Source organism: Osmerus eperlanus, chromosome 4 (genome assembly GCF_963692335.1).
Source record: "Osmerus eperlanus chromosome 4, fOsmEpe2.1, whole genome shotgun sequence".
Taxonomy (NCBI): domain Eukaryota; kingdom Metazoa; phylum Chordata; class Actinopteri; order Osmeriformes; family Osmeridae; genus Osmerus; species Osmerus eperlanus.
The window spans coordinates 15,499,959-15,523,570 of record NC_085021.1 but is presented as its reverse complement, the minus strand read 5'-3'; the positions used below and the strand labels follow the sequence as shown (position 1 = coordinate 15,523,570).

Genomic DNA, 23,612 nt, shown 5'->3' with positions numbered 1-23,612 from the left:
TCAATCCAAATGGCAGTGCTCTATATAGATGAGGGGCGTTTTGGGACAGCAAAGGCGCAGATCTATAGGGGCTGCAGGCTCTCTGACCAGTGTCACAGCACTGTAATCTCAAGCCTTCACATCTGATAGAGAAGTCTACAGATATACTAGCATGCATGTTGGCATAGACATTAAGTAAACATTCAGTTTGTAAGTTTCAGCTTATTCCCATGGGCAGAGTAGAGGACTGAGAGATGGATGGATCACATTCTCTAAAGATGAGACTGCGGTATTGTCAACAGAGCCTATGCAATTGAACCATCTCTTTAAAATCTGACAGGCCCATCTTCTTCCATGTGAGATCTGTTGAGGAGTTTTCTAATGGTCTGGGGGCAATTTTGCAATTCAAATGAAGTAGAGGACATTAAGGAAGTGGACTCAAGTAGATATTCTTCAGCCTTGGCTGGTAATGGGCCTGAAGCAGTAGAAAAAGATGTCAAGTTCCTCTCTTTCAGTCTATCCATCTTTCTCTCCCTTGAATCTCTGCTCTGTACACTTGATTTAGACCCTTGCACAGGAGAGCATCCATATTCCTGCCATTTTAAAAAGCCCATATCCCTGCAGCAGTTACAGTAAAGAAAGCCCTCCAGTTTGTAGATGATCTGTTGCCATAGTTACCATAGCAGAGGAACCGAGCACTCGTTTCCCACAAACAGGCGCCCAGCATAGCCCCTCCTCCTTCTGTCTCCTCCTCCCCCTCATTGGGTCCCCTGGCTAGTTCATTAGCATAATGACTAACACAGAACTCTCCTCGAAGGGCCACCATTTGTGGGTTTTGGAATCGTCAATGGGGCTCTGTCATCATCAAACAATGTTGTCCTCACTGAGGCTTGTATACATTGCATCTCCTGTGATGTTAAGATCCTACCCCTCTCAGATGACACAAACTACTGATGAGAGAGGAGCTAGAGGCCATGTGACTTAGGTTCCTAACCATTCCATTTGTCTCCGAGGATTAATCACATCCACATCCTTAATCAGAGTTTGAGGCACTGCATCTTTCAGTATACATCATGTTTTACACTTAGAGGTCCTGGTTGAATGTGTGATTCTGCAGAAACAGGCAGCGGCACATTGAGGTTCAACAGGGAACATTTATGCAAATGCAGCAATATGATTGAGGAACATTTACCCCCCCCCCCCCCCCCCCCCTTATTTAGCAGCAGAGTGTGTGTGGTCTATATCTGGAGACAATTAACTTAACATTGCATTAAAATCAGGACTTCTAAAGAATTACGTAATTGGCTATTAAAATGACTCCACACTTCAGGGAGGGTGCTTGTTTACAGTTGGTGAGGCAGTGGCTCCTGTGTGATGCTGTGTTTAGATGTTTGTATGAAACAGCTTATTACAAGCTGTGATAACCAGTCTGGGGCACACCAAAACACATGTTGTGTGAAAACATGACATAGTTGGGGAGTCACCTCATTCATACATGTGAATAGCACAGACAAATAAGAGGCTCATCCTGAACCTAGGCAGCTTAATATTCATGCAATAGTTTACCCATTTACACAACCAGACAAAGCGCTAGGTAGAACTATCTATTTGTTCCTGTCGGGTTCCCCTCCATAAATGAGCAAAAAAAAAAGCTTTTTTTCAGGTCAGACAGGAGTATCTACAGTACTACAAAGTACTAAAGTGCAGGTTTTGCAGGGCTCTCTATGGATGCAATATTTTATTTAGAACCCCAAAGGACATTTACTCCGTTGAGGGCTATCTACTAATGAAATTTGCTTGGCTGGTTGCTAGATTGACACCAAGTTTGCTGAGGCAGAGAGACACACTGGCACCAGGCTGGCCCACCTTGACCCCAGTCCCCCTCTCTAACCTAATAAGGCTCCATTGCAGAATTACTCCCTTCATTTCACCTACTGGAGTCAGGTGGCTGAGCGGTTAGGGAATCGGGCTAGTAACGCTAGTAATCTGAAGGTTGCCAGTTCGATTCACGGCCGTGCCAAATGACGTTGTGTCCTTGGGCAAGGCACTTCACCCTACTTGCCTCGGGGGGAATGTCCCTGTACTTACTGTAAGTCGCTCTGGATAAGAGTGTCTGCTAAATGACTAAATGTAAATGTAAAATGTACTCCTATGGAACTGAGAGGTTGCTTTAATCCCACAATCTGACTCTGAAGCTTTATGGATGACCACCACAACCTGAATCTCTTTTTCCTCTGCGCAGTGATCTGTAACTTCCGGGGGTCAGTGTGTCAGGCCCTGGTCCTGGAGATAGGGGAGACCGTGCAGATACTGGAGAAGAGTGAAGGTAAGAACAGAACGCCGTCTCTACATGGACAGTAAAGTAGATCAGCAGACATCACCATGCATATTGCATACATGCATAGCTCTGAGACATCCAAGAATGTCTTGCAATACAAGATGCCTATGAAGTGTACCAACAGCGAAGGTTAATTGAGGTTGTGCTCTCACAAGAGTAATGCTAGCTTGGACTCAGTCTTAACATTTCACAGCATGACATGTTTAGGAAACCAAAGAGCATGACAACGTAATTCTATGAGGACGTGTATGTGTGAGTTATTTTGATTTACCTTTCTGCTTTCCTTTAGGTTGGTACAGAGGGTTTTCCACCAAAAAGCCTTCCGTAAAGGTAAATAGGTTACCTGTAGAAACGCACTGATCATGTTCATGTATATTCTATTTCTCCGACAGAGTGGTAATGACCTATATGTTTCTTTGCTACCTATATGGATAGGAGAAAGATTTTAGTTGGTGACATTGTTCATTCCAATGACAACAAGGATCATATATTTCCCCATGTATGGTTGCTAAACACAGGAAGCAGTTGTGCCCGAGGTAAAAGGGTGGGACAGGATGTGATCCAAACCATCAGGTGTTTTGCCACTTCTCTCCAGAAAGCCTGCTGCTGTTGTATTGACATGGCGCTCCATGTGATGTGGGCTTGCAGGCACCAGCTGGAGCTCAGCCGACACTGAGCCCCTGGGTCTTACCTAGCATGTCCAGTCCACTGCCTCCCAACAGCCAGAGCACAAACCACCAGAGCTGCTGCCCGCTATCGATCAATACACTGCACTGCAGTAAATAGTTATCATATATTACTTACACATCCACTTCCGATAAAATCGACCGTTCGGTAAAGAACGTTTATTACTGTGCCTAGACACTAGCTTCATGTTCCTTCTCAAAATGTGAGATTGGATCTGTTATACTTGCAACATCTGGGAAGACATGACATCTGGTAACCCCAGCTGTGTTTTCTCACTCTAAGGGCTCATTTGATACACTTCCTCAATCTAAAATGAATAATCTCCATAGATATGCTTTAGGCTAGGACTAGCCTGAATCTGTGTTATCTAAATCAGACTTCGATTTGTTATCCTGCTGTGAACGCAAAGGTCATCAGAATTCAAAGGTTATGAGAATTCAAAGGCCAGATTATTCAAATGTTGAGGTCATGTGGGTACACAGCCAGGTGGGCAGAATGTTCCAGAATGAATCATTAAAACGGTTTAGTCCTGCTTAGATATTGGTCCTCGAGGCATAACAGCCTGCTCCTGCTGCTCTTCTCAGTGATTCACAGACCCTACCAGCAGGCCTCCATTTTGTCATGTGCTCTGTCGGCCGTGCTTTTTCTCCCTCTTCCTCCCCCTGAACTGGGAGAATCAGTTGTGTTCACTGTGACCAATTCATCACATCTGGCAGATCAGAACAAGAAAGGGGAGCTGAAAGGGTGGCACTGCTCTGTCGCTCATGCTCTACTGTGAGCCAAGGGTCAATTGGGGCTGCGAAACGTGACCATGCTCGTGTTTCCTTTTACAGAAAGTATGCATGTATAAGGTGTGTGTGTGGGTGTGTTTATGTATTTCTGTTTGAAACAGAACCACTACAGGAGCCGCAGCTCAATGAAAATGATTACATTTAAGTGGCGTTTATTTGGGCATAATTATTTCTTACTATTTGAATGTGGTGCCGACAATCCCAAAAAACGTTTACTGACAGAAGTGTGTCTGCAGCTAATGGTCCAGCCAAGTGAATTCCACATTGACAGGCTGCTACAGTACCCATAGCACCACACATACTGAATGGGGATTAGCCGCACTGCATTTAACCTCTTTGCACCTTATCTTCCTATTAGGGCATCTTCCCAATCAGCTATGTTCACTTGAAGAAATCCACTGTGACCAACAGAGGGTAAGTCTCATGTCCAATCATCATTGTATATCCAAGTATGTCATCAGCCAACCACAGTATTGGTGTCTTTTAAACCTGTCTTAACCCTTAACCTGGTCCCACCCGCTCCATGTCAGGACACCATTGTATGAGGCAGTATCAGCGTCTCTTGAGCTGCCTCTTCACAACAGATGTGCAGCCAGTGTAGCACAGAGTGGTGTGTGAGGGCCGTGTCAGCAGGGGCATGATGGACACGGAGACTCAGTGTGTTGGAACGGCTGGGAGCATTGACTCATTGAACTCGAATGGAGCTCTCTCTTAGCCGCCACACAGAGCTGCGATTGGGTCATATTCACCGATGGATCATTGACAGCATGCACGCTCGGCCCATTCCTGGCCACCTCATTTCCCTCGTCACTGATCTGTGAGGATCCATACTGAAATAGCATTAGGAGTGCTTATCCAGTGTGGCAGAGAAACGCCCACTTGTGCACATAGACATGCATACTGTTCACACACGGACACACACATACACATACAAATACGTCGACACGCACACGCATGGGTTAGTGGCCGTCACGGCTCCTATGTTGAAGGAACAAAAGCTGTCGGTGCTGCTGAAAGCAGAGAGCAGGGCAAAGACAAAGGCGAGCAGTGGAGCTCTTTATCAGGCTGTGTTCACAGAGATTAAATCTGCGGGTTGGGATCGGTGGCACTGTGAGGATTGGGAGTATACTTCACAGTGTTATGTCAGTCCCCTCCAGTTCAGCTGCCACATAGAGAGAGGCCTCTTCTTGAGCTTTTAAACAATTAAAAGTGCACACTTAGAAATGGGAGTTGTGGTACATCCTCACTCCAGGAGTTGCACTTGGGAAATATGTGTTGCTGTCTACGGGAGGTAATGATCTGCAACACCTACAGTATGGTGGCAGTTTTCCCCAAGCATTACAGCTTTGGAGGATCACTCTAACTGGTTATGTAATCCATGGACTGTCTAATGTATCCTAACCAAAAAGTTTTCTTTGTAATGTAATCCATGATGGAACACCAAAGACCAATGGCAGCCAGCCTGATTGGACGATTGTAAACCAAAAGAGGACAAAGAGACTCAGTTTGTAGCAGAATGCCCGTGTCATCCTCCTTTTTCATATCAGAGGTCTCGCTTTTAGGCTTGTGGCTTTCACTGGCTCGTGGCTTTCACACTCATAGAGTTAGGATAGAGATATTCAAGTGGCCCATCACAGCTCTTTACAGCCAGAGAAAATCTCATTACTGGGTACATTACATGTTTATCATCACTCAGTTGTAATGCCATTATTGAAATAGCTCAAGGCGGCGACCTAAATATCTGCATATATTTATCTGTGTGTACCACGTGTGTGTGTTTCTCACCCTAGACTGTGTGAGACGGTGGTACCCCTGGAGGACCCTATCATCACTGAGACCACCTCCACACTACAGGAATGGGGGGTGCTATGGAAGCAACTCTACGTGGTCAGTAGCACACACACCCTCACGCCTCCCTGGGAAGCACTCTGTCTAGCCACAGTGTGTAGTGGGCTCATGTATGCATATTACTTGGCCGGCTCAGAGATTTCTTAAAAAGCCTGAGCAGAAAGGGGATGGATGCATTACTGTTTTACAGATATGGAATTAAGAGATTTGTTTGAGAGAATTGTTCCTGTGGTCTGCAGTTTTCTTTCACCTCATTCAACAGCTAAAATACCCACGTTGATTTAAAAGACTAAGAAATAGCATGACAGTTAAACACATATATGGGGCAGCTATTTTCCATATATTCCTTTATGGTACGCAACTCAGAATCCCCTTTCCACATGCTCTGACACAATCTACGTAGAACCAAATATAGTCTCTGGCCTTAGATAGTGGTTGCCCTCACAGCTGTCTTCAGCAATTTCACGCTGTGTCAGTTTTCCGTTGCTTTGGATCTTGGCTCTCCATTTTCAGCCCCAGCATCATGTTAAGACCCAGTGCTGCTTACCTCCCTCAGTCAGCATTCCCCCAGAACGTGTTCACCAGGAACCTATAGCAGACCAATAACTTCTGACTGCCAGGGCAGGGGATGTGGTGGTTGGGGGTTGAAGCTGAGGGGAGCTGTTCCAGAGCAACGTGTTTTTACGTAACCTTTCACTGACGACTGCTCATGCTCAGAGCAGCGAATTAGCCGCGGGCATGGCTGTGATGATGTAACTTCCTTTCAAGCACAGCTAATACGGACCACTGATTTAACACTGCTCATTTTGGTAGCCCCCCTCCTCCTCCCCGCATGTGGTAGGGCGTAGTCACCACGGTTACCATCCATAAAAATAGGACGTATCATTGGCTAGATGTTTATAAGGTTTTCCTTGGATGTTTTGCCCTTGAGGCACATTTTAACCAATTAGAATGCATGGTGGTACCTCAGGGAGCAATGGCCTAAGCATAAGTGTGTATCTGTTATAATGTACATAATTAGCCCTACAGAACAGTCCGAGAGGGCTCATCAACTCTGACAAAAATCTTTGTTTTTGAACAGCTACCAGCATTTGAGGACATGTAATGTTTACCCTCATTAAATTTACATGAGCATTGTGGCAGCGCTTAATCTTTGCACTTATGTAAACAAACCTGGGAGGTAATGTGGGCTTGTCATGCTGTCGGAGAGAGAAGAAAATGCCTCAATTAAAAGTGCTGTCCTTGGTGCTGAAAAAAAAGTTTTTTTCCGAGGTATACACACTGCAACAAGCACTGTACTGAGTCAAATCTGTTTTGCACATTCTTTTTGACATTTTGAATAAATGCATAAAGGCGCATGTACTTTGAAAGCTGTTATAGCCCTACCTTTTATAGTGGAGATGTGATTTACCTTTGAGTGCATTAATTATCCAAAGTTCCATTAGTCCTTCGATAGTCTAACAGCTTTACCTTCTACTGGGAAAACACTCCACTTTCAACTGTTACGCACACCAAGTGGGATGAGATTGTGTTAAAACCACTATGGAAACGTAATCCATAATCATAAGTCCATTATCCCTCTCCAATAGAACTTTAATGAATTCCCTAGAAAGACTGTAGCCATACTGTAGTGCCTCTTGGACTGGAGTCATCTCATGCTCTACCATCTGTGGTGCAACTCTTACCTCTGCCCTGACAGAAACACAAGGTGGACCTCTTCCACAAGCTGCGCCACGTGATGAACGAGCTCATCGACCTGCGGCGTCAGCTGATCCAGGGTCACCTGGCGCAGGAGCAGACCCGAGAGATCAAACGGCACATCACCGTCAGACTGGACTGGGGCAACGAGTGAGTTGAAACGGGCTAAGATGGGTGCCCTGACCCTCAGGCCATGACCGTCACATAAGGCATAAGAACAAGAACGAATGGAGTTTACAATTGTTGTATAAAAACGTGATATCGGCGAGATCATTTATAGTACTGTGTCTAAGGTATATAAATTTAGCTATGATGTGATTTTAAGGCCATTGAGCATGTGTGAATCCAAAGCCAATGAATAGCACTACTGTATCCACATGTTCATGCCCTGGAGGACACCCCACATTCTTGGAGCTGCCAGCTTCTTGCTCCATCGAACTAGTCCGGGATCCATTTATATTTACCATGTATGGGGTTTCATCTCATCCAAGGAATAGCATAACCCTTGACATCATAAACGTGCTGCAAAACAGAACTCTGTTCTCGGCCAATCTGCCATGTCAAATAAAGATATTCTAGATAACAGGGTTTACACGTTACAGTCTCGCTGAATATCTCCTTGTCCAAACTGACCTGAGGGCTGCCGGGTTTGATTTGTCTCTTGGTGGCCTTATTGCCTGTAGAAGCAGGGACAGTGGTTCTGCGGTTCCCCCCAGCTCCTCTGGTTAGGGGTGCTAGAGTGTGATAGTGTTCTGACGCAGAACGTAAACGTGTGCACGCGACCGTCACTTCCCATCCTACTAAATGTGGGATGAAGGTCCTCACAAGAGCCACATTTTATTTGAGTCCTGGGCCATCAGCCTGTCAGGCTTCAAATGGGTGTTTGAAATGTCTTCGTCTTGACCGTTTCGTTTGACTTGTGACTGGTGAAAGATTCTGCGTGGGATTTTACTGTTTTTACTTTCAAGAAAAGGTCTGTTAATTAATCTAATTCCTTTTTTCTCTCTCTGTTTTCCTCCTCTCCTCTACAGGCACCTTGGCTTAGACCTGGTTCCCAGGAAAGAGTTTGAAATGGTGGATCCGGATCAGATCAGTGTGTCTGAACTTTACAAAATGGTATAACTCAAAGAGTATTTACATTTGGTTGAAACTTCTGGAAGAGTTTTAGGGTTCTGAATCAGAACGCTAATCAGTATAACTCGTGGTTTCCCTTGGACACCCTGAGCATTAGGAAAACATTGACCTTGTTGTGCATCTGTAGTAATGAGAAAAATAGTTCTCTTTCTCAGAATGGTTTAACATTGGTACTGTGTGGGTGTGATTCTTGAAGATGCACTTCGTATTCACACTGTAAAATATCAGTACGTGAGTGTTTGCACCATGCATGTATATGCATTTTCCAGATTTTGTGTGTTGGTGTGAATGTGCTCATTACCAAATCATCCATAAGAAGGTGACTCATGGGAGATGGCACGACTCAGCTGCTGTGGACTAGGCTGGATAAGAAGGCCTATTCTTTACGCTCACAATCCCACCATATTGAGTGTGTCCCTTCCCAGCATGCACGTGACTCTCACGAGCATGAATGTTAACTCGCAGCGCAGACATAATGCAGTGTGACAAGCCTGGGTGAGCCTTTAGAAAAACACACATTGGAATAGTAAATTAATTGAATATTACAGTTTCGGTTACGTAAACCAATGTCTTGACTTGAGACATAATTCTATAAATAAATCATGTCTCTAATGTGCTTTTGGAATTCATTGGGAGTAATGTGGGTGTTCCAAATCTACCCAGAGTGAAAGGAGATTAGGACTAGTCCTCCACGTAATTATAACACAGACGTAGCGTAATGACTGTAATGTTTTGGGAGGCCATCTTGGAGAGGGGAGACACAGTCTGACCAATAGCAGAGGGTCCATATGTCAGCCTGAGACACTGCCCAACTGTCCAGCAGTCTCCTATTATTCCTCTGCCATTTTTCTCGGCTTTGCGAGCAGATTGTTACTGCATTAAGTGCCCTGTCCAGAAACAACAGCGTAGTGAGTCCCTGCCAAAAAGCCTCCTCACTCCGTCGATAAAAGTGAGCTTGTTCTTGGCAGGCCATGGGGCCTTGGCACCTCCTCAGGTAGGAGTAGAGGAGCCTCTTTTAGGTTGCTGAGCACGGAGGTGTGTGTGTGTGTGTGGTGTGTGTGTGTGTGTGGTGTGTGTGGGCGCTATAGGCTTTGTCCTCTCCTCTCCAACTGGCTCACGTTTTACCTCATGTGGGCTTATTTTAGGCAGAGAGCACATTGAAGGAGCCCCTTGGCTAAATGGGTGGGCGCAATTTTGTCCAATTCTAAGCATCTGTACAGTGTAGTGCTGTACAGGTGCGGCCGGAGTGCACAAGCTGTTTAGAGGTGAATAGGATCAACTGGTATATAAGCCCTGATAGTGACAAGACCAGAGCGGACTGTCTAAACTGATATGTTTCTCTCCTCTTCTTCCCCCCAGCATGTATCAAGCAGACACTGTGGCCAGCCAAGCACAAACCAGGTATGACCTGTTTAAAACTGCTGAGCAGTTAGCCAAACAAAAGTTGACTGAGTGTGTATGGCAACCCGTTTGACGCACCTGCATCATAAATGCTTACGACCACTTTTTAACCAGCGCTTAGGCCTCTGCTTGATAGAAACACACGCACAGTCCACATGCTGACCCACACACAGCCACTACACTCGGCATGTCTACCACCTCTCAACACAGCAGGAATGTGTGCAGCAGCAGGACTGGGGGCCCAGCAGTAAGGACATGTTTTGTTAGTGTTCGTCGTCCGTTCGTTCTCAGGGTGACAGCGTGCGTCAGCGCCACGGAGACGGTTGCCGTGTCCCGGTGCTGCACCACCTATTCATCAACCTGAAGAGCTTCACCTACAACACCATCAGCGAGGACGCGGACGTGTTCTTCTCTCTCTACGACACCCGCGAGGCCAAGCAGATCAGGTACAGGGGAGGACGGGGGAGGGACGCCCAGCACGCAGAGCACACACACACACAGCAAAGCACACTGTCCAAATACACGCACACAGAACACAGGATATTCACAGAACACACAAACACACATACAAGTCAAATACAGGACCGACACAAACAGGATCGGGTGCACAGGATATGATTAGCATTGACATTCTTTCAAAGTCAATCACAGGGGAGTTTATTCACTTAACGCCGAAGCACCTTACATGTGTCTTCCTTCACAGCGAAAAGTTCATGGTGAGACTGAACAAGAATGGAGGACCAAAGAACCCAGAGAAGATTGACCGTCTGTGTGCCCTCTTCACGGTAATTCTCCCTCCGTTCACCATGAGAGACCTTCAAAATAAAACTATATCCAGAGTTGACAACAATTTGTGTTTCTCTTCAGGACCTAAGCAGTAAAGACCTAAAGAAAGACCTGTACATTGTTGCACATGTCATAAGAACTGGTAAGTTCACATGGAGGGACGCACAGAAAAGTCCAAATGTACTTTTATCAGGGACAGTTGGAAAATAGTTGTTATTGTTTGTCCTCAGGTCGTATGTTACTGAACGACTCGAAGAAGGGCCCGCCCCATGTCCAGTACCGAAGGCCATACGGCTGTGCTGTCCTCGCTATGAGTGACGTGTTTCACACCATCACTGACCTCAAAGAGGAGAAAGACTTTGTGCTCAAAGTTTACACGTGAGTCCACAGCTCAATCTGGCTTTTGACTTTCTGCTGTTGAGATTAAACATAGTACATGGATATACTCCCTTGATGGTTGGTATAAATGATTACCATGTCGTTTTAATGTCCTCGAAAACTGGTTGCCTTCACCTGTATGAGTTGTGAGAATGCAGTATAACTATACATCCATGGCAGTGACTCACCTACTTGGCACAATATTCTGATCTGAATCAGAGTTAATATGTAGCAATGACTTCCTACACTGTAATTACAATGTGCAGCACCTGCCACTGTAATTACCATGCAGATCAATGGTTCCAGCGCCACTCGATGAAAGGTGGGATTGTAGCACAGTACAGTAGGCTCAGAGGAAGGAACGTTGTGTGAATGTTCTGTGAATGTTGTGCATGACAACGGAGCGCTGGGCTGTGTTGATGGGTTGTGTGTTTTGACCAGAATGATAATGAAGTGTCCTCTGGAAAATCAATAGCTACTCACCCCGGGCCTGAGATTGTGCTCTTGGCGTGATGTGAATCTGGCTGCCTCTGTTAGGCACCGCCAAAGAGAGATGCCGCTGTACCCCAGCCAACCAATGAAGGGATGTGAAGAGATAGAAAGGGAGGGAGACGGAGAGAAAGCAAGAGGGAGAGAGAGACATGACACTTAGATAAATGAACAAAGTTAGAGGACAAAGTTTGAGGAGAGGAAATAACACCAAGCAAAGCCGTGACTCAACGCATAGCTTATCTCCTTCTCTGCATCCTCTCTTGTTTGTGAGCTCAGCATCTGGCCTGCCCTCTATGGGGTCTGCATGGCAGAGACATAATGCTTCTCCATGAATGCTAAAGACACTTTTACAGCATTTTCTGCTCATCTGTTGACAGGATATAACATAGTTGAAATTTAATCAAATTGCACAAAATCAAATAAATACAAGTAGTGTTCCAGGTCAAATAAAGATGTTATGAGGATTTTTATTACATCTCTCCTTAAAGCCAAAGGGCTCCTCCTCTTCAGAAAGCCAGCAGTGATTCAGTGTGGAGCAAAGCTGTCTCTAAACTGTCCTTTCAGATCAGACTCCAGCCCGTGCCTTTCCCCGTGCCTCTCTCAGGGGCCCACGGGCCCTCAGTAATGAAAAAGGCTGGTGGAGAAGTGGCTGTCAGCTTAGCTTAGCACGCTGTGCGTTTGGGTTCATGTGCTGCTTGATAGTCTCCCCCCGCTGGTACCTTTTCTCCAAGAAGAAAACGGTACTGGGACACACGCTGCTCAAGTTAGTCGCCCGTCCCCCTCCCTCCATCTGTGTCCACTAATGGCTCTGTAGTTAACGGGCCCTTCTTTTCTCTCGTCGTTCTCGCCAGATGCAACAACGAAAACGAATGGTTCCAGATCCACGAGAACATCATCCGCAAGTCCAGCACTAAGTACTCAGCCCCCAGCACCAACTATGGTAAACGCTGCAAACACATGATGTTGATATGCAGTATTCTCTAATATTTTTGATAAGAAAGGCCATCACTAGTGCTGGGAGTTATTGGCGTGTCATTGTGATAATCACCATTCAGGATAAGCTGAGGTAAAATACTGTTAGTATGGATGGCTTGGCATGACTAGGAATCCTTAAGGACAGACACGGTCTATTACTCTGTTATTTAACTACTATATACTGTGTTATCTGTTTTCTTGTCTTTGGGAAAATGGAGTCACTGTGAAAATGTATGTAAATGTGCTTCTTCTTCTCCTTCTTTGATCAAGTCTATTACTTTAGCATAATATGACTCAGGTCATCAGGTCTTGTACCCAACACTGTCCGATGCTACAACCACATTTCTTCTCTTTTTTTACCCTGACTCTGATTACATCTTTCCATCCATGCTCCTGTCTGTCTCTGCCTCCCCCACACTCTGACTAATGTCCCTTAAATACCCCTCTGTTCCTCCCTCCTTCTATCCCCCTCGCCCTCCCTTTCCCCCCTTTTCCTCCTCCTCTCTCCTCCATCTCTCCCATCTCCTCTCTCTCCCACTTTTCCCCTACCACATTCACCACCTATACTTCCCTACACCCTCTCCTCCCTCCGTTCTCCATCGTCCTCCCACCTACCCACCCTTCCCAGGCCTCATCATCTCCCTGCAGCTGCTGCGGGGTGAGCTGGAGCAGATCAGACGGGAGAACCAGGCGGTGTTCAGCCGGGCCCTGGCCCTCACACGCAAGTTGGGCTTCCCGGACGTCATCCTGCCAGGTAAGGCCTGGGGGCCGGGGGCGGAGTGGGTAGATGCGGTGGGGAGAGAGGGAGCAGGGGGTAGGGATCAAAGGGAAGGAAGCTGGGGATAGAGGGAATATTAAGGAGGTGGTGGAGAGTGGGAGCAGGAGTAGAGAGGTAGAAAGGGCAGAGAAGGAGAGGTAGGGGTTATGGCAGGGGATGACAGGGAGGTGAGCTGCAGGGGATAGAGCAGAGAGGAGAAGGGACCATAGAGGTCAGAGACAACTCTCAGCGGGAAGTACTGTGGGAATTTTACTCTAGGCTGAGGAGAAGTCGTCAACTCTTGGATGCTTGTTCTGCGTCTCCATACAACAAGAGTGAACCTCAGGACTGTGTGGCCTTGTGTGCATTTCTGTTTGTTTCATTAGCCGGCATCAGTCACATAGTTCTTAGTGGGACTGATAGTACAATTCACACCTTTCCTTGCCCCCTTCTCCTCCACGCTGTCTAAAATACCTCCCCAACACCACTCTGTGACTCATCCCTCCCCAAGGAAATGAGTTATTTATAAATAACAGTAATCTGATCTTATAAATAAAACTGCAATATCTTGTTCCAAACTTTCCATTGATATTTATTCCATTGAATTGTTACCTGACTAGCCATCCTGAGACAGTTATGAGATCTTGTGTTTTACAACTCAGAGAGGCCGTTCGTCATTTGTAAGAACAATAATGTGCCCTGCATGTCTTGACAACTCTGTTTGGTGCCAGCGCTGCAGCCTAATTTATTTCGACCCCTCTCACTTCCTCTGAGGATCACACACCGAGGCTGAGACAAACTCAAACTTCTGAGGCCCAAATAGGAAATGTAAAGGTTTGTTTTAGCCTGGGAACTTCCAGCCTTGCAGTGACACTGACCACTAGTGACACTGTGCAGAGGGAGGCCTCAGAGAATATTCTAGAATAGGAACTCTAGTAAGGTACACGATGCATTGGTGTATTTATACCTGGCTGCGGTTGGCCTGTGTCCGTATTGTAGGTGACATTCGTAACGACCTGTACCTCACCTTGGAGAAAGGAGACTTTGAGAGGGGTGGCAAGAGTGTCCAGAAGAACATTGAGGTCACTGTCTATGTCCTGTATGCTGATGGGGACACACTCAAAGTAAGAAAAACAAACCTTTTTCTCCATCAGTCCACCCATCCATCCATCATCCATCCATCCATCCTCCACTCATCCATTCACCCACCCACCTAGCCATCCATCCATCCACCCATCCATCCATCCATCCATCCATCTATCCACTCCTTGTATCTAACCTGGCTCCTCCACCCTCAGGACTGCATCAGTCTGGGCAGTGGGGAGCCCAACACGAGTGAGCATCGCTCCTTTGTCCTCTACCACAACAATAGTCCTCGCTGGAGTGAGATGATCAAGCTGCCCATACCTATAGACCGCTTCAGAGGATCTCATCTGCGCTTTGAGTTCAGACACTGCTCCAGTGAGTGCACACTTGTGGCCGTAAACAATAGATACCCCTCTCTGATGTTGTTGCTGCATGAAGGTTTATAAATGATTTGGCCATAAAATCTTTGGTAGATGAAACCAAATGCAAACGTTTTTGTTTCAGCTAAAGACAAAGGAGAGAAGAAGCTGTTTGGCTTCGCCTTCACTCCGCTGATGAGAGAGGATGGCACCACCCTCTCAGATGAGAGCCATGAGCTCTACGTCTACAAGGTGACCAGGAACCAGACAGATGGCATGAAGCTCACACAGAGATGAGCTTGACTGTACCACTTGCTCTCCAGCTGACTTCTGGATCTCTCTGTTTTTCCCCCTCCCTCCCTTTCTCTGTCTCCCTGGTCAGTGTGATGAGAATGCCACCTTCAGTAACCAGGGTCTGTACCTGAGCATGCCGTGCTGTAAGGAGGACTTCAACAGCTGCCCCAGTCTGCCTGCCAACCTGCCCTTCCAGAGGAGCCCCAAAGAAACCTTCTGGGTCTCCACTCAGCTCTGCTCCACCAAGCTCACACAGAACGGTATGGCCAAGTCATCACTTCTCACACCAAATACGTTTTGTTTTGTACTGTACTGTACTGTACTTTACTTTACTGTACTGTATTCTGTCCTCAGTGGATCTGCTGGCCTTGCTGAACTGGAAGGCCCACCCTGACAGAGTTCTGGACATCCTGGGTCGACTACGCCACATTAACGGAGAGGAGATAGTCAAGGTTCATATCCCCCATTATGTTTCGGACATTTCATCATGCTGACAGTAGTCAACAGTATGTTAGAGTAGCGTTCTATCTTTGGCAATAACAGATACAGTAGTAGAGCTTTAGTAAGCATGTAGTTGACATGATGTCTTTTAGTGTGTGTGGACCAGTACTGTCTTGGGATTGAGTGCTTCTTCTCTCTCCTACAGTTCCTGCGAGATGTCCTGGACACACTGTTCTGTCTTCTGGATGAAAACACTGATAAATATGGACCTCTGGTTTTCCAGTCACTGGTAATACAAGATGGATTTAATTAAAGCAATATAATTTTTTGTTTTTTGTACAGGATAATAGACACAAGGGTAGCTGTTTATTGGCACTTTCCAAAAACATTTTGCCCTATCATAACCAGTCACATAACCCAAAGAAAAAATGAACACATCTATTGGGTCTTTTGCAAACTATGCATCCCTTAAAATATTTTACATTCTTGCTAGCTCTAAAGTAGTTGTGGTGGTCATTAGAATTTCTTGTCTTTCTAGGCTTCCTTTCTTTCTTGGCTTTTCACAAGCAATAACGTTTTTGGTTTTAAATCTACAGTATATGTTGAGAAATCTTATGTTTCTGTGTCCTCAGGTGTTCATCATCAACCTACTCAGGGACAGCCGCTTCTACCATTTCAGGCCTGTCATGGACTCTTACATCCAGAACCACTTTGCTGGAGCATTGGCCTACAAGTAACCCAGCCCTCATAACAAATTATTCAGATCATGCTGGACTCAGTAACATACAGTACCATTCATACAAGATTCACTGCTGCAAAGATAAATAGGGAGGAAGGGGTTTTTATACATCTACAGTCTATCATTTCGTAACCAGATATGGCCTGTCTGTCCATCTGTCTGTCTGTGTAGAGAGCTGATCCGCTGTCTGAAGTGGTACATGGACCGCTCTGCTGAGGTGGTGAGGCAGGACCACATTCAGGAGGCCATGAGGGTGAGGCGCACCATCATGTACCAGTGACACAGACCATAATCACAGACCACATATGTCTGATGACCATACAGTAGTGGGAGATACAGTGGGAGGAAGTCCAATGCAGAGGTCACATGAGCAGAGTAATGTCAAGCCAGGGTGAATCAGATAAGGGTCTGGACAGTGGAAGGTTAAGGATCACTGGCACCAGGAAGTCATTGATTATTTCCTCATCCAGATCTTGACATGTCTACATCTTAGGACGCTGACTGGATGACCAGACAGGACTTGTAATTGGTACATCAATTATTTTTGAAATTGTAGCCATGTAATATCATATCCCCCCCCCCCCCCCCCCCCCCCCCCAGGCTCTGGAGTATCTGTTCAAGTTCATCGTTCAGTCCAGGATCCTGTACTCGCGGGCCACCTGTGGGATGGAGGAGGAGCAGTTCCGGGCCAGCATCCAGGAGCTCTTCCAGTCCATCCGCTTTGTCCTCAGTCTGGACAGCCGCAACTCTGAGACCCTGGTCTTCACACAGGTCAGGCAGTCCTGGGCACTTCCTGCACACCACACCCCTCACTTCCTGTCTGAGGCTAGGTTATCTGTAATCTAATGGCTAATCCCTCTTTTGATTTACTTTCACACCTTTTAAAGACGTTTTGAACGTTATTCTTTTGGTTGAACTCATTGATATATTTCATTTGGAGTCATCCTATTGTTTGATGTATCATTTTAATGTTGCACTGGTCCCTCCTTTTCCTGTTACCCTATTCCCGGTTTGCTCTTGGACAGTTAAGGGTGTGATCGCTGCATGCCTCTCTGTGGTAGTCTTGTTCCTGGGCTCTCGCCTGTCTCAGTAAGTCACAGCGCCCCCCTGTGTCAGTTCCCTCGTGCAGCAGTGGCAGCGTACCACCTCTTCGAGAAGGATGACGTAGTCCCATTAGGACAGTGATCTCAGGTCCTTTAGGAGGGTAATAATCCTGTTATTTTGGAAGGTTTGTATAGGCTAGGCTGATCCTGAATCAGAGCCTTCTTGTCTGAAGGTCTGTCCCAGGGCCTACAAACCACCACTGCAGTATCGACAGCTGAAGGGTATTACACAACCCAGCCTGTTCTGTTTGTGTGGTTGGTTTCCTCCGCGTTTTTACATTGCTGTTATTCTTGGGTTACCTCTTACAAAGTCTTACATTTGTATTAGCTGAATCTGAGCCGGCCAAATGTGAGATAGCATTTTGAATGTGTCTGTCTTTCTGTTTGAGCCGTACCTGTATGTATCCATCTTCTTTTCTACTTCCTCCCTCTCTCTCTCTTCATCGTCTCCCCTCTCAGGCAGCGTTGTTGAACAGTTTCCCAGACATCTTTGACGAGCTGCTACAGATGTTCACTGTTCAGGAGGTGGCCGAGTACGTGAGGGGCACACTGGGGAGCATGCCCAGTACGGTTGACATCGGCCAGTCGATGGACGTGGTCAAACTGCAGTCCATCGCCCGCACCGTGGAGAGTCGGCTTTTCTTCTTCCCTGGTGAGCAACACATGCACACAACACTTTATAGAAGTCTTGAAGTATGTTTTAGGCGCATCCCAAGGTCAGAACACAATCCCAACGTACTGTGCGTGTTGTAGATGTGGATGATGAGTGCCGTGCAGTTTTCAGTGTGCAAGAATTATTACGTACACTAAATGCAACATTTGTCCTATTCACTTAATTCTAAATCCTCCCTTCTCTGACTTTCCCTTCCTCCCTCTCTTCCTCTCCTAACCAGAGTCTCGTAGTATCTTGCTGCCCGTGGTCCTGCATCACATCCACCTGCATCTCCGCCAGCAGAGGGAGCTACTGATCTGCTCTGGAATCCTGGGAAGCATCTTTTCCATCATCAAGACCAGCTCCATGGTACAGCAGAGCGACTGCTCACAGCCTCTGTCCTGCACGTCCCCTCTGAGATCCAACTCACATTGTGTTCACACAGCACTACATACCATACATGATGGGGTTAAACCCCCTCATACCCAACGTTCCTATCTTAATGGAAGGAATTATTTATTGGTAAAGCCTAATGTACAGCAGTGTGTGGTTCAGGCATTATGCATTATGCATGCTGGCGTTTGTCGAGTGATAATTTTGTAAATAGTCCATTAAGCGGCACATGTTCATTTATTAACTATGCCTTAAACATTTCTCTTGTTGTTTTTGATCGGTATAAATACTGACATTTCTCCCACCCTCTCTTTCTTTCTTTCTTTCTTTCTTTCTTTCTTTCTTTCTTTCTTTGTTTCTCTCTCTCTGTCTCTTTCTCTCTCTCTCTCTCTCTCTCTCTCTCTCTCTCTCTCTCTCTCTCTCTCTCTCGCTCTGTCTCTCTCTCTCTCTGTCTCTCTCTCTCTCTCCCTCCCACTCCCTATCTCAGGAGTCGTCCGTGCAGGAGGAGGTGGAGATGATGGTGGAGAGCCTGCTGGATGTGCTGCTGCAGACTCTGCTGTCCATCATGAGCAAGTCCCAGTCTCTGGAGACAGCTAGGGGGCAGCGTTGTCCTCAGTGCACGGCTGAGATCACTGTGAGCACTGCTGCACGGTGTCTGTCATCCCCACTCCACAGTTGCATCATTTTGACCGCCAATCTGTTTTAGGGCAGACTTAACTATCAACTGATATGAGCGTTTGTGTGTGTCTGTGTGTGTCTGTGTGTGTTTGTGTGTGTCTGTGTGTGTCTGTGTGTGTTTGTGTGTGTCTGTGTGTGTCTGTGTGTGTCTGTGTGTGTTTGTGTGTGTTTGTGTGTGTGTGTCTGTGTGTCTGTGTGTGTGTGTGTGTTTGTGTGTGTTTGTGTGTGTGTGTCTGTGTGTCTGTGTGTGTTTGTGTGTGTGTGTCTGTGTGTCTGTGTGTGTTTGTGAGTGTCTGTGTGTGTTTGTGTGTGTCTGTGTGTGTTTTGTGTCACCAGGGCGAGTACGTATCCTGCCTGCTGTCCCTTCTCCGACAAATGACAGAGCTCCACTTTCACCATCTGCTCAACAACTTCCACAGCAAAGACGAGCTCAAGGTGAGAAGTTTGTGTGGGATTAGTTGAGTCAGAACAAGGAAAATATTCCATTCATATTTTGCCTACGCATCTTTTCACGTATCGATTAAATGGCGTTGGGAAGATAATGTAATCAAATGTGTATGACTAATCCTCCACCAGGAGTTTCTGTTGAAAATCTTCTGCGTGTTCCGGAACCTGATGAAGCTCACCATCTTCCCTCGAGACTGGAGCGTGATGAGGCTGCTGACGAGTCAGTAAGTCTGCCTGTCATCGCCTTGTCTCCTACTCACACTACCTCCACAAACAGCCCACTCACTGAGGATAAATCCACAAGGAAACTCTCTCCTGATAACTGGACTCTTATGAATTATCTTTCTGTCCCTCCTTCATCTTCTGTTGTTTGGAAAGTGACGTTTGCAATGTTTTCTCCAGTGTCATCGTGGCAACAACTCAGTACCTGTCCCCGGCGTTGCACAAGAACTTCTCTGAGGTGGATTTTGACTTCAAGGTATGTGTCCCGAGAGAGGCGCTATGGAACAGCTGAACTCAAGTATCAGTGTGCTGAAGAAACTTGGAAATCATCTCCTTATCTCTTTCATATTTTTCTGGTGTCTAGTGCTCTCTTCCTGTTTGACTACAGTTCCTCTGTATGTTTGTGTGTGTGTCTAAAGGTGTGGAACTCCTTCTTCAGCCTGACAGTCCTGTACATCAACCAGCCCAGTCTGCAGTTGGAGCCTCTCAGTCAGTCTAAGAGGAAGAAGATCCTGGACAAGTAATCCTGCCACCACATCCTAACCCCAGTTACCCCAGCGCCACGCCAGCCACACAACTCTCATTAGTCCAACCACCTGTCCCCTTGTCCCCTTCGCAGGCATGGAGATTTGAGAGTGATGATGGCTTATGAGCTCTTCAGTATGTGGCAGAAACTGGGGGAGAACAAGCCCCACTTCATCCCAGGAATGATGGGCCCCTTCCTGGGAGTGACGCTGGTGCCGCATAGTGAGGTCAGGAACATCATGATCCCCATCTTCCATGACATGATGGACTGGGAGCAACGGAAGAACGGCAACTTCAAGCAGGTCCGTCACAGCTGGGCTGCGATGTCACTCTGGTGATGTCGCTCTGTACAGCAGGTCTTAAGTCTTAGTGTTTCATTTGAATTCACTGTTATTTACTTGATCTGGATACATTAAAAACATGCTGAACTACTGTGTGTGTGTGTGTGTGTGTGTGTAGGTGGAAGCAGAGCTGATGGATAAGCTGGACAGCATGGTGTCTGACGGGAAGGGAGATGACCACCATCGAGAGCTCTTCAGCCTGCTGTAGGCGTCATCACAGTCCCAGCATGCTCACATCCTACACCCCTGTGTTGTCCTGCTAGATGTTGTTCTGCTCAAGACCCGGCTAACCTCGTGTTTCTCAATTCCTTTTTTCTCTGTTGGGATCCAGGACCCAGCTGTTTGGCCCTTACCCCAGGTGAGTCCCCAGACCTCCACAGCCTAACAATTGATTACTGGACTGATGAAACCTGACTGTTCCCTAGGTACTGAGACTAAACGTGACCCCCTGGTTGTCTGTCTTCAGCCTCCTGGAGAAGATAGAGCAGGAGACATGGAGAGAGACAGGCATCTCCTTCGTCACGTCTGTCACGAGACTCATGGAACGACTGCTAGATTACAGGTACTATCCTTTAACATCCTTCGTCATCTCAGATAGGCTTAGATAGGAATTCATTGTGAATCTTGTGTAAACATCAGGCCCTGTTGGTCAATTGGTGCGACTTTGAAACTCTTCTGTTTTCTTTTAGGGACTGCATGAAGGGTGATGAGACGGAGAACAAGAAGATGGGTGGTTCTGTCAACCTTATGGTGAGCCACGATACATTCAACCTCCACCTTCAGAGATGTGTTTACACATTTCACAATTCCTGATAATGTTTCCCTCTTCTCCCCAGAACTTCTACAAGTCAGAGATCAACAAGGAGGACATGTACATCCGCTACATCCACAAGCTGTGTGACTTGCACCTCCAGGCTGAGGACTTCACAGGTAACCGTCACAGAAATATCCCAGTGTTGATGACAACACTGACAGGATGTGTTGTGCTGACATGAGACCTCTGGCCTGGTCCCGCTCCTCCCCACCACCAGAGGCAGCGTTCACCCTGCTGCTGTACTGGGAGCTGCTGCACTGGGAGGACCGGCCCCTCAGGGAGTTCCTTCACTACCCGTCTCAGAGCGAGTGGCAGCGCAAGGAGAACCTCAGCCGCAAAGTCCTCCACTACTTCAACAAGGGCAAGGCAAGTCAGGACCAAGCAAGCTATGCTGAAGCCACTGCAGGCTATATACGGCTTCAAGCCATATTGTATGTTTGCATTTATAGTGAGTCCAACAGACCTATATGAAAGAAGAACATAAGCAGACTTGAGATAAGGTCCTTTAAAATGGATCTCCATATGTTGGGATATCTTTAATCGTGTTGTTTTTTATGTTCCACTTTCAAATCCTCCATGAGTTGTTTTCCATAGACAGGATGTTGTAAACTGGAGTTTATAGGCTCATGTCTCTGTCTCTCCATCTCTGTCCAGTGTTGGGAGTATGGAATTTCTCTCTGCCGGGAACTGGCTTTCCAGTATGAAACGTTATATGACTACCAGAGCCTGAGCTGGATCCGGGTAAGTGGCTACCATCCTTCAGTCTGTCATTTTGACTGTCCTCTGCTTTCACCTTCAACTGGAACACACATTAGTTTCTTTTTGTGGTTGGAAGGATAGAGTTTCCCAGTTTCCACAGACTCTATACCTCTATCTCTCTATGGCCTTCTTTCTCTCTCTCTCTCTCTCTCTCTCTCTCTCTCTCTCTCTCTCTCTCTCTCTCTCTCTCTCTCTCTCTCTCTCTCTCTCTCTCTCTCTCTTTCTCTCTTGGTCACTATCTCTCTTTTTCTCACACTTTCTCTTTCTTGAATCACATTTTGACATTGACAAAGATAGCATTTCACCCTCCAAAGCTCGTCATTGTAGATGTGTGCATTTGAGTCTGGTGAAGAGGTTTTCAGGTTAGTGATACCTGTGATGTTGTTTCCCTGGGGCAGAAAATGGAGGCTGCGTACTATGACAACATCATAGAGCAGCAGCGTATCGAACCCGAGTTCTTTAGGATGGGCTTCTATGGCAGGAAGTTCCCCTTCTTCCTCCGAGTAAGACCAATACACACACTTTACACACACACACACAGGTACACACATACACACCGCACAAACACACACCACTTATATCAATAATGTATACACACAAATATAACAACTTCTCATCTCTCTCTCCACAATAAGGAGTATAAACACACACACACACACACGTGCACACACACACACAACACAAACACTCATATCAACAATGTGTAGACACACTCTCCTTGATGACAACTTCTTATCTCTCTCTCCAGAATAAGGAATTTGTCTGCAAAGGTTATGACTATGAGCGACTGGAGGACTTCCAGCAGAGGATGCTGGGAGAGTTTCCTCAGGCCATCGCCATGCAGCACTCAAACCAGCCAGACGACACCATCCTACAGAATGACGCTCAATGTATCCTATTTCAGAGGCTTCCACTATCGATAACCTACTTTGACATCAGCTCCTTATTGGCTGGGTCTTGATAGTAAAGAGAAAGGATGTAGAAAGAAAGGACAAGCTCGGTCACTTTGGAGTGTGTGTTTGTGTGTGTCCATCCTTGACGGCCTTCCCCAGACCTGCAGATCTATGCGGTGACCCCCGTGTCAGATATCTCTGATGTGCCCCAGCTGGAGCGCGTCCCAGAGAGGATCAAGAGCTTCTACCGTATCAACAACGTCAACCGCTTCCACTACGACAGGCCCTTCCACAAGGGCCCCAAGGACAGGGAGAACGAGTTCAGGGTACGGGCAGTGGAGCTTGACTCTGTCTTTTCAGTCTGCTCTGACAGAAATGCTTCTTCACTGTCTTGAATGTACAGCATTCATTGTGGGTGTGCGTGTGTGTGTGTCTCCAGAGCCTGTGGATTGAGCGGACCACACTGATCCTAACACGTCCGCTCCCTGGGATAGCTCGCTGGTCTGAGGTGGAGAGGAGAGAGCTGGTGAGGAACTTACACACACACGTGCTGACACATCAAAATGTAATCCCCGCCTCCACTGGGACAAAGCTGTCAGATG

General features: G+C 46.6%; 1 protein-coding gene across 1 annotated transcript in view; it reads left to right on the top strand.

Moving 5' to 3' along the window:
• Window positions 1-23,612, top strand: part of LOC134019011 (dedicator of cytokinesis protein 3-like) — a 32,196-nt gene that overhangs the window by 4,254 nt on the left and 4,330 nt on the right. Inside the window, exons 2-42 of the mRNA XM_062459472.1 lie at window positions 2,222-2,305; window positions 2,607-2,647; window positions 4,154-4,209; window positions 5,586-5,682; window positions 7,343-7,491; window positions 8,373-8,457; window positions 9,835-9,876; window positions 10,168-10,322; window positions 10,580-10,661; window positions 10,744-10,804; window positions 10,893-11,040; window positions 12,384-12,472; window positions 13,136-13,261; window positions 14,264-14,388; window positions 14,563-14,725; window positions 14,855-14,961; window positions 15,092-15,263; window positions 15,358-15,455; window positions 15,650-15,733; window positions 16,077-16,177; window positions 16,355-16,436; window positions 16,784-16,954; window positions 17,746-17,938; window positions 18,180-18,307; window positions 18,819-18,965; window positions 19,346-19,444; window positions 19,586-19,680; window positions 19,859-19,934; window positions 20,098-20,198; window positions 20,298-20,505; window positions 20,663-20,748; window positions 20,876-20,902; window positions 21,011-21,106; window positions 21,234-21,294; window positions 21,381-21,474; window positions 21,576-21,724; window positions 22,013-22,099; window positions 22,516-22,620; window positions 22,866-23,007; window positions 23,170-23,336; window positions 23,450-23,536. Of these exons, the coding sequence (XP_062315456.1) occupies window positions 2,222-2,305; window positions 2,607-2,647; window positions 4,154-4,209; window positions 5,586-5,682; window positions 7,343-7,491; window positions 8,373-8,457; window positions 9,835-9,876; window positions 10,168-10,322; window positions 10,580-10,661; window positions 10,744-10,804; window positions 10,893-11,040; window positions 12,384-12,472; window positions 13,136-13,261; window positions 14,264-14,388; window positions 14,563-14,725; window positions 14,855-14,961; window positions 15,092-15,263; window positions 15,358-15,455; window positions 15,650-15,733; window positions 16,077-16,177; window positions 16,355-16,436; window positions 16,784-16,954; window positions 17,746-17,938; window positions 18,180-18,307; window positions 18,819-18,965; window positions 19,346-19,444; window positions 19,586-19,680; window positions 19,859-19,934; window positions 20,098-20,198; window positions 20,298-20,505; window positions 20,663-20,748; window positions 20,876-20,902; window positions 21,011-21,106; window positions 21,234-21,294; window positions 21,381-21,474; window positions 21,576-21,724; window positions 22,013-22,099; window positions 22,516-22,620; window positions 22,866-23,007; window positions 23,170-23,336; window positions 23,450-23,536 (4,466 nt within the window). The remainder of the gene's footprint in view (window positions 1-2,221; window positions 2,306-2,606; window positions 2,648-4,153; window positions 4,210-5,585; window positions 5,683-7,342; window positions 7,492-8,372; window positions 8,458-9,834; window positions 9,877-10,167; window positions 10,323-10,579; window positions 10,662-10,743; window positions 10,805-10,892; window positions 11,041-12,383; window positions 12,473-13,135; window positions 13,262-14,263; window positions 14,389-14,562; window positions 14,726-14,854; window positions 14,962-15,091; window positions 15,264-15,357; window positions 15,456-15,649; window positions 15,734-16,076; window positions 16,178-16,354; window positions 16,437-16,783; window positions 16,955-17,745; window positions 17,939-18,179; window positions 18,308-18,818; window positions 18,966-19,345; window positions 19,445-19,585; window positions 19,681-19,858; window positions 19,935-20,097; window positions 20,199-20,297; window positions 20,506-20,662; window positions 20,749-20,875; window positions 20,903-21,010; window positions 21,107-21,233; window positions 21,295-21,380; window positions 21,475-21,575; window positions 21,725-22,012; window positions 22,100-22,515; window positions 22,621-22,865; window positions 23,008-23,169; window positions 23,337-23,449; window positions 23,537-23,612) is intronic.